General features: G+C 52.3%; 1 protein-coding gene across 7 annotated transcripts; it reads left to right on the top strand.

The window, feature by feature from the left end:
• Positions 1-546: 546 nt before the first annotated feature.
• CBLN2 (cerebellin 2 precursor) lies at positions 547-8,426 on the top strand. 7 transcript variants are annotated; one of them, XM_043889557.1, is made up of 6 exons: positions 547-674; positions 1,174-1,347; positions 1,731-1,799; positions 2,970-3,459; positions 6,371-6,490; positions 6,722-8,426. In XM_043889557.1, the coding sequence occupies exons 4-6, from the start codon at positions 3,103-3,105 to the stop codon at positions 6,917-6,919; spliced, it is 675 nt and encodes a 224-aa protein (XP_043745492.1). In that variant the 5' UTR covers positions 547-674; positions 1,174-1,347; positions 1,731-1,799; positions 2,970-3,102; the 3' UTR covers positions 6,920-8,426. The 7 variants fall into 7 exon arrangements, with proteins under 7 accessions (XP_043745492.1, XP_043745489.1, XP_043745491.1 ...); XM_043889554.1 differs by lacking the exon at positions 547-674 and having other exon boundaries at positions 989-1,347; XM_043889556.1 differs by lacking the exon at positions 547-674 and having other exon boundaries at positions 989-1,347; positions 1,755-1,799.
• Positions 8,427-9,879: the final 1,453 nt, after the last annotated feature.

Raw genomic sequence — 9,879 nt, forward strand, 5'->3', positions numbered from 1 at the left:
TCTATTTTGCATGTTAAGTACAAAACAGTTGGCTCTGAAGTTATTTTTCCAGCACATTTTACTACCATACTAAACATCTTGTCTCAGGTAATACCATGCAATTCCCATTTCACTTTGCCCCTGGCTTCCTTCGCATCTATTTTGGAGGCACTCATGCTAAGTAGTTTCATCTCCAGCGTTCAGAGATGAGGCCCCGGCTCTAGTCAGGGAAGAGGAGCCCCGCCAGAGCCTATGGGAACCGAGTCCTTGGACACCCCCTACCTGCAAAGACCCACGTTATGGGCTGGAACCAGAACCCTGGGTGAATTCTTCAAACGACAAAGGGTTCGGCGTGAAGTCTGGAGGAATCAGACAGACTTCCATTCTGTTCTTCTGAACTGCATTGGCCCACTTAGTTTATTCCTGAAGAGCCTATCAGCAAAGGCATAGGAAGCAAGTCAGAGGACGGAGGGTTTTTTTTGTTTGTTTTTTGTTTTTTTTTTTTTTAACGACATTTTTAGAGGTTAGGTTATAAAGAGAGTGTCCATTTAGATATTGTTTAAGGGCGACATGGACTCCACAGCCCAGTGGTCCTGGCAAAGGTTATGAAGACAACGATAAGCGATGATAACCTGACTGCAAGTTAAATCATCCTGGCAGAGTTGTTGGAACAGAGACGATCTGCCAAAGCAAGGGTGCGGCTCCACCTACCCAGGGGCTGGGCACTGCAGGATGACCACCGGAGAGATCGATTGCTATCGCTCCCTTTTTCCAGAGGCCCGGGCTGCTTTGTGGGGGTCCAGGAAGAGCTCCGCAGACCTCACCCTTGTCCCCACCGTCCCCGAACCCGCGGCAGGGAGGCCCCGGCGCCCGTAGGTGGCGCCCCGCGTCCGTACTTGCGCTCCTCGCCCGCCCGCGCTCGGGGCGCAGCTCGGAAACCCTGCGCGTCTCCCCAGGTCGCAGAGCTCAGAGCAGGCGTTTTAATAAAGAAGCGCGGTTGCCAGCGCGCGCCGGCAGGTCCGGAGGAGCAGACACTGAAACCCAGGCGGAGGCGCCTCTTAATCCCCGCCCAGACCTGGCAGTTCCCACACTGGAGCTTCTGGAACCACAGCTTTTGCATCACTAAGATATTCCAAGATCTTTCTCTTCATCCCAGTCCTCATTTTTTCTTTTTCTTTTCTTTTTTTCTTAAAGAAAACTGCTTTACGCATTAATTATGAAAGTGATCGCGCTATTCAGGATTAAGACTTGGAGGGGATTTGAAAAAGAAAAGCGACAATTGAAAAGAAGAGGAGTGACCGGCGCTTTGGAGGTTGCCTAATTGTTTGAAAGCGAGACATCTGGGAAGATTTCGCGCTGGGTGTTTGGGTGAGAGCGGGACCTGGGCGGTGCGGGGTCAGCGGGGTGCGGGGCGCAGGTGCCCAGCCCTGGAGGAGGCGGCGCGCGCGGGGCGGCGCGGAGGCGGGAGGAGCGGCCGGGACCGAGCGGGTCGGTGGAAAGAGGCAGCTGCGCGCACCCGGGCGGTGCGTACCGGGTGCGGGACGCCGGGCGGAGCGGACGCGGAACGTACCGGTGAGGAGCGCGGGGTGGGGCGCGGCGCGGGACTCGCGGGTGCGGGGCGCCGGCCGATCCGGGGTGGGGCGCCGCGCGGGGCGCGGGCCGGCGCGGGAAAGCAGCGCGGCGCGGCGGGGCGGGGCGGTTACTGGCCGCGCGCGGGGAGAAGGGTCGTGCTCCGTGTCTCCTCCCGCCAGCTCCGGCTCGTCTTCTCCAAGCAGAACAACTTGGCGGACAGCGGGGCTCGCTCGTCATGGATGTTCCAGGTAACCCGACCTGCCCTCCGCGATCCGCGCGTTCACTGCATCCGTGAGTCCGTTTCCACGAGGACGGTCGCGGGTCTGCGTCTGGGCGGGGAGAGCCGGAGAGCTGCTGGAAACTGTCCTGTTCAGGGGCTGAGGAGGGAGGCTGCCCGTGGAGAAACAACTTGTCTCTTCTTAGAAAGATTGTTTGGACAGCCGGAGGAGTTGTTCGGAGGCTGTGGGCGGCGAGCGAGAGGTTTCTTCGCTTTTTTTTTTTTTTTTTTTTGGTTTCTCGACTGGATGTTGAAATGATCTGCTTAGTTTAGTGGGGGAAGATGGGACCGGATGGAAAGTGCGAACAGGCGCTTAAGTTGGCAGAAAGCTGCAGGGGATGCCTCCTGGCCGGGAGAGAAAGAGCCCCTGGAGTCTGGAAACAGAAGCTGCAGAGAAGCCGAGCTTGGGGTTCCCACCGCCGGAAATCTCGGGTCCTGCGCCAGAGAGGGGGATGCGAGGTGCTTCTCCGGAGCGGCTCGCCGCCGGCAGCCGGGACGTGGGAAGCGGTTACTAGGTTTTAGGATGTCCCTGTCTTTGGGGGTTTTGTTTTTGTTTTTTCTCCCATCTTAATCTTATTATTCACCCTAAGGAGCTTTCTGGGGACTTGTTCTTTGGGTGGAAAACGGCTAAGATCTTGCGCAAATGGATTGCTAAAAAAAAAAAACTCTAGGTTAGAGAAATAGAAGATGGAAAGGAAAGCAGAGAAGAGAAAAAGGTTTCTTGGTGTGGCTTAAAAAAAATGCTGCCGAAATTAGAGCGGTTAAGGCTCAGTGGATTTTTCCGCCGCCTGCGTCTTGGGTCCCCCTCTGCCTTGGGCTGAATGGGCTGGGGGTGGCGCGGACCGCGTCCCTGAGGGTCCCTGACCGTGTCATTATTGATTAGGCCCTGCGGCATCGCGAGCCCCTTCCCCGTCCGCACCCCCGGCACGCGCCCCTCCCCCGGAACCTCCTGGGATGCCCGGGCCGGGGCGCCCGGCGTTTCTCGGGACCTGTTGTGCCAGTCGGGGAGGGGGTAGCAGTGCGAGGGACCCAGAGGGTGGCCTCCAGGGAGGGGCCCCGAGCGCCGCGGGGACTGGTCCCCGCACCTCCTTCCCACGCAGCTTCACCCCCGTCTAGTGGTTTGGCTTCTCTGCCCTGACAGGTCCGCTGGCGCTCTCCTTCTAAGGACCACCCTGGCCTTGACCATCAGAGCCGGGGACCGAGGCCAGAGGAGGCTCCCCCCGGCCCGGCGCATTCGCGCGCGCCCTTCTGCTCTCCGCGCGCCCCCAGCCCGGATGTCAGCGCCCGACCGGGGCCCCCGGGGGCCGCCGCTGACCATGCCCGGGCGCCGGGGGGCGCTGCGCGAGCCGGCCGGCTGCGGCTCGGGCCTGGGGGCGGCGCTGGCCCTGCTGCTGCTGCTGCTGCCCGCCGGCTGCCCGGTGCGGGCGCAGAACGACACGGAGCCCATCGTGCTGGAGGGCAAGTGCCTGGTGGTGTGCGACTCCAGCCCGTCGGCGGACGGCGCCGTCACCTCCTCGCTGGGCATCTCGGTGCGCTCCGGCAGCGCCAAGGTGGCCTTCTCCGCCACGCGGAGCACGAACCACGAGCCGTCCGAGATGAGCAACCGCACCATGACCATCTACTTCGACCAGGTCAGCGTGCGGGCCTGCCCTCGCCTCCCGCCGGGCGCGTGGCTGGGTGGCCGGCTTCCCAGACTCGGAGCTCCAGGCTTTCCCCTCCCCTCTGCCCTGCCTTTCTCCCTTCTCCCGCGAGCTCTCCTCTTCACACTGTCGCTGCTCAATAACTCATCAGCTCGGTTGGCACTCGGATGACCGAGAGTCCTGTGGAGCCGGGCGTCCCGCTGAGCTAAGAGAGCAGATAGACATTTCCAAAGAGAAACCAGTTTTCGCTGGAGTTGGGGCCGCCCTTATGGGCGGTGGGCTCCTGTCCCCTTTGCTGGCCACTTAGAGACTGAGTGCATTTAAACTCTCCTCGCTAACCCCGGGGGGTTCTCCAAAGGTCTCAGCTCAGGCTCAGAGAAGAAGTATCTATTATTTATTTCGGAGTGGATCCTAGAGAGGATGCTTAACTTCAAGAGAAATAAGTGGGGAAGAGTGTGGGGAAATAGCAGCCATGGTTGTTCAGAAACAGAAGGAAACAGAGTGTGGTTATATAAATGCAATATGTAGTAAATGCAGTATATACAAGTTACATATAAATACAGCACGTCAATATTAAATATGGTGGGGTTATATAAAGAAAAACCGAAGAGCAATGAGGTTGCCTTAGCCACCCAACTCCCAGTCCCTTCAAAACAGAAGGGCCCCTGATGTGATCAGCTCTTGGCAACCCCTTCTCTGGGTCACTGCTGCCCAGGATTTAGAGGTCCTCATCTTCCCCTCTCTCCCTACCTTGGTTTCTATTGTTTTTCAGAAACAAACAGGAAACAGAGTGGTTTCCAAACTTAGCCTAATCATCCCATTCATTTGGCCACAAGCCTCCCACCTGGAGCTCTGGCCTTACTGAGCACACTTGATTGAGTTCCTTTCTCTCTGTTAACTGGCTTGCAGACCTGGGTGACCACCCAACTGCACAGACCAATGCCTCATTTTAGGCCAATGTCTTCATTTGCTTTAATCCTGGTTAAGGATTATGTATTTGAAATTTGGAGAGGTGTGTACAGGATGGGATGGGGATGTCACTGTTTAATCTGTTTTTTTTTTTTTTTAATGAAACATGCCTGTATTTATTTTAATTATGTCCAACTAAAGCAGGCAATGGATTAGTTTCCATCATGTTTTTATAATACATTGTCCTTTCATTTGGATGTTAAGAAAACTCGGTGATGTACATGGGATAAGCAGTAGTAGGTTTTTCATTTTATAGATGAGCCAACTATGACAGGGCAGATGAAATGATGTCATGCACCAGTTAGGGAGGAACTGAAACCGGCTTTTCTGGGGCTGGTGGGTGTTCGTTCCTCTACAGCAGGGCCCTGAATTTACCAGTTCCCTGAATTAGATGTGGAGGTGAGAGAGTTGAGGTCATTGAGTTGGGAGCAGCACAAGGGCTTGCAGGAGGAGGCTTGGTTCTTTGAGGCTTGTAAGGCAGTCGGGACACAGCCTCAGAGAGAGGAGGACTTGCATCTTCAAGCTCCCCGTCTTTAACAGCAGCGCCCGAGTGTCTCTGGGCCCTGCAGTCAAGGAGGGGCTCAAGTGTGCTCAGAGCTCCTTGAAGAAGTTGATGCGGCTCCTTCCACAGCCCTCCCAGCCTTCCCAGTGGCATGGCTCTGGGAGCCACGTGTGATCCATCTGTGATGAGTGTGTAGGAAACAACAGCCAAGGGTATGGTGCAAATTTGTTTTCTGAACAGACAGGGTCTCTAATCTAGGGTTCTGCTGTTGTTGTGGGCTGTGTGTTTTATAAACGGAACAGGAGGCGGGGCCATTTTATGATTTTAATTGGGTTGTGCATTTGTGGGTGAGGAGGGATCCAGAGAGGGAAGAACCTTGAACATCTAACAGGGAAATCTGTTCATAAAGGGGTAACCTCTGCTCAAGTCAGTCTCATCCATCTTTTATTGGAGAAATAGCATCTGGAGGGTCACGTGATTTCCTATCTCATGGCTCATTTTGTCACTGTTCTTGCACTTTGTGGAATTTGAGCTGAGGGTGTCAGGCTGCCTTTCTTTCCACTCTCCGGATGGTTACTGATGCTTCTGAGCGTGATGTCACAGCCCAGCATAGGGACCAGACACCTCATGTGGAGGAAAGTGAGGGGAGAGGGGCACAGCCGGTGTTTGTGGACTGTGGTCCTTCACCCAGCAGCGTTTATTGAGCACCTACTGTGTGCTGCTAGGGGCGGAGCCTGGGGCTGGGAGACAAAACTTCACACCATCCCTTCCCTCCCAAAGCACACAGAGCTCATCCCAAGCTTTATCTGACAGAGTTGAACTCTGGTAATGGGCCTTTTGGAGAAGGAAATGGCAACCCATTCCAGTATTCTTGCCTGGAGAATCCCATGGATGGAGGAGCCTGGTAGGCTACAGTCCACGTGGTCGCAAAGAGTGGGACATGACTGAGCGACTTAACTAATGGGCCTTTTACTTCACCACCCTTTCTCTTCCTACTCAGGGCAGAGCTCTGTTTTGGTCCAAGCTTCTCATTCAGGTCCCCAGAATCCCACAAACCTCCGAACAGCCTCAGTTTACAGCTCATCTACCTACCAGACTGTCTTTTGTGTTATCTTTCTGCCCCACCCCCCAACAGCCACCATGTACATCCATTTTTTTTCAACACATAAATATACTGTACTCTCCAGAGAGAGAGCCTTCTGAAGTACCATCCATTAGAATCCTTTGGAAATCAATTCCTGCTGCAGGATGTTTAGCCGGGGGCTGCCTGCTTCCTGGGGGGTGGGGGTACTGGGTCGCTGAGCACGTGCTGCCGGAAGTCCTGCAGGTCCTAAAGGGACCACTGGGGGTGGTCTGGTGAGTCTGATGGAAACACACACAGAGGCGGGGCTTGCTATGTGTGGCACACACATATTCCCTCTTCTTTTCCAGGTCTTAGTAAACATTGGCAACCATTTTGATCTCGCCTCCAGTATATTTGTAGCCCCGAGAAAAGGGATTTATAGCTTCAGCTTCCACGTGGTCAAAGTGTACAACAGACAGACCATCCAGGTGGGTCTCCTGGACAGCTGGACCCTCCTGGCTTTGGACAAATAGTCAGGCCCTCTGTGAGGTGGGGAGAGCCCGGGAGGGGGCTGGCGGGGTTCTGGGAACCAGCTCAGTCCTCTGGGTCAGCTCCCCCGACACGTGGCTCCGTGACCAGGTAGGGGACGGGTGAGACGAGAAAAGCGGATGGGTGTGGGGTCCGTTGCGGTCGGCTGAGCTCTGCCCTCTGCCTCGCAGGTCAGTCTGATGCAGAACGGCTACCCGGTGATCTCAGCGTTCGCAGGAGACCAGGACGTCACCAGAGAAGCTGCCAGCAACGGCGTCCTGCTGCTGATGGAGAGAGAGGATAAAGTCCACCTCAAACTGGAGAGGGGCAACCTTATGGGGGGCTGGAAGTACTCCACGTTCTCGGGCTTCTTGGTTTTCCCGCTATAAACGCAGAGCCTCCCCTGGACGGTGGGGACACGGCTATCTGGACCCAGGCACCCACCCTTCCCAACCCCCCCAACTTGCTGGAACAGGACAACTTGTCTCCATCCTCCTCCTTCGGACTGTGGTGACAGAAGAGCAGCTTCCTTTGGAACCTCCAGCATTTTCTCTGAATATTGACCAATCCTCGGCGACCCGGCCCCTAATGAGTTTTAGACGACACGGTCTTAAGGAGAAATGAAATGATCGATCGGAGCAATTTGTACCTGTGATTGTAAAGTCAATACGGGATTTCATTGTCGGGACCATTGACTTTTCCTCTGTTGTTTGTACGTGGTATTGTTGACCCCGTGGGAGGGGCGCCGCGGACCCCGGGATGGATCGCAGGCTGCCGGCTGGGCTCAAAGCAAGAGCCCCGCCGCTCGCTGCCCACCCGACAGCCCTTGAAACGTGTTCTCTGCGTGTCTGTTCAGCCTTAAGAAAAAGAATGGCTTCACTTTCATGATGTATTTCCCCCACCCCGGGTGGATGGGAGTCCTCGGGAGGGGGAAGGGGACATTGTATCAAGAAGTGCTTTATCCGGAGAAGCAAATTTTGCACGATTGGACTGCAGCTTTTGTTTTGTATTCTTTGTCTATGTGTGTGTGGGTTTTTCTCCCTTCCTCCCCAGGAAGCTTTACTTTTCTTCACACACGGCTCCTCCTCCTCGCCCCTGCTTTTCTCTTCTGTGCCGGGGTGGGGAGAGAAAAATGTGTGTTGGATTTCTGGAGGAGACCAAACAACACAAAACAAAAAATAACTGTGTATTTTGGATGAGACCAAACCAAACGGAAGGTAGAGCAAAGAGAAAATGACAGACGGACATTTCTGCTTATTCTTTAAAAAGAGACTCTCTCAGAGGCACTTTTGGAAGTAACAACCTGGATTTTTTTTTTTTTTTCCAATTTACATTTTGAAATACTTTTTAAGAGACGAATGTTGCTGAGTGGCCTGAATCATGTCAGAGGAGAACGGAAGCTGTGATGACCAAGTTCCAGATCACGTGGTCTCTGCCGAGCGCAACTGGGTCTTCCTGGCAGAGTGCTTTTGTCCTTTGGATCCACCTCTGGGTGAGCACACCAGTCAGATGCCTCAGAGTCAACGGGACCAACCAGGTCTTCCCCCTCAGGATCCTCTTCCAATCTGCCCAGGCAGAGGGTATGGACGCTCCCCGGGAGCATCTGGCGGGGAAGCCGCATGAAAATCGCAGTGGTTGAAGGTGATTGGCAGAGGCTCCCTAGAAGCAGTTTCCCAAATCCTCGTTGTTTGGCACCTGGTACTACAATATTATTTAAACACAGCTGAGAGTTGACGGGTGCAGGATTCCTCCGCCAAGGAAATGGCACTGATCCCAAAGCAATCAAAGAAGAGACCTCAAACCGGATGTTAATTTGTCCTTTGTGTAACAATGTAACCAAAATATTGATGATAAAAGTCATAATTTAAGATTCAGAATAAATGGGTTTGATGTCTGGCTTGCTCTCTCCCTCCAGCTCACCTCCCAACTCTCAAAATGTGTGTAAGGAAAGGCAAGGCTCAGGGGCGTGGGGAAATCAAACCCATACTGTTGACTCTTTAGAAAATACACAGAAGACACAGGAACATATGTGTATCTTGCTGGAGTCCAGATGGATAGTGCATCCTTAAATATCTGTTTTTCACCCAGAAAGGTTTAGGGGGAGGCATTAAGTGACAAGGATGCCTGGTGGCTCAGATGGTAAAGAATCCGCCTGCAGTGTGAGAGACCAGGGATTGATCCCTGGCTTGGGAAGATCCCCTGGAGAAGGGAATTGCCACCCACTCAAGTAGTATGGCCTGGAGAATTTCATGGATGGAGGAACCTGGCAGGCTACAGTCCATGGGGTTGTAAAGAGCTGGACACAACTGAGTGACTAACACTTTCAGCATCTAACAGTATTACATGAAACAGACAGCATTAAAAAGATGTTATGGATATCAGTCTGCTTCTATCACATTAATCTTCAGTGTAGTATAAGGTGCAATCCAATATTTCAGTCAGACAGCACAGATATACCAGAAACTCATTTGAAGATTGCATCAGTTGTGTGTAAGATGTGGATGAGGGTGGGATTCATTTTCAAATAAATGCAATGGGGACTTTATACATGAGAAAATACAGTTGGGCTAGCCTTAGCTGAAGAAAGAGTGTAACAGGATGCAGAATTTGATTTGAATAAAAATGCTGCTACATTGTGTAAGGGGAAAAAACAACAAAAAACATCAACCAAAAAGCATTTGGGGTATTTTGGCTCTTTGAATAGAAGACATAATTCAGACCAGAGCATTGTTTATTAATGCTGGTAACATACACAGCAGGATGGTAGCGAAGATTTTCCTCCTTTTTCTTGCCCTCAGTTATTTAGTCCTCTTTCCCTCATTTCCTAACCTTCTGTTCAATTTAAAACAAAGAGCAGACAGTCCTCAGTAGGAGACAGTGTAGCATGTCAGAGACTGAAATATATGCAAGTAGTTGTTATTTTTATTGCTCACTAATTTGTAATAGACATTTCTTCATAGTTATAAATTTATTACAGGTTGTCATTTGGGTATACTGCCTAATAAGTTATTAAATTGATCTATCTAAAAATAAGTATATTTCAGGAGTTGATTTTTATATTAGGAAGGAAAGCTTTAGTGTGTTTTTTGTTTCTTTTTTTTTTTGAGATGGATGCCAAAAGGTGCATTAGGAAGAAGTCAGGACATTAGAGTTTCTGAAGTTGTTGATCATCCGCTGCTCCTGCCAAGTTTCTGTTTGGCTGAGGAATGTTGAGGGACATGAAGTTCCTGTGTATAGTCTACAAAAACATGTAGGTCAGATCAAAATTTGAAATGTATCTTTAATTGGAAAAAAGGGATGTCTATAATAATTGCAGCCTGATTTGAGCCGCCCCATCCCTGAGCTTGTT

This window comes from Cervus elaphus, chromosome 27 (assembly GCF_910594005.1).
Source record: "Cervus elaphus chromosome 27, mCerEla1.1, whole genome shotgun sequence".
NCBI lineage: Eukaryota > Metazoa > Chordata > Mammalia > Artiodactyla > Cervidae > Cervus > Cervus elaphus.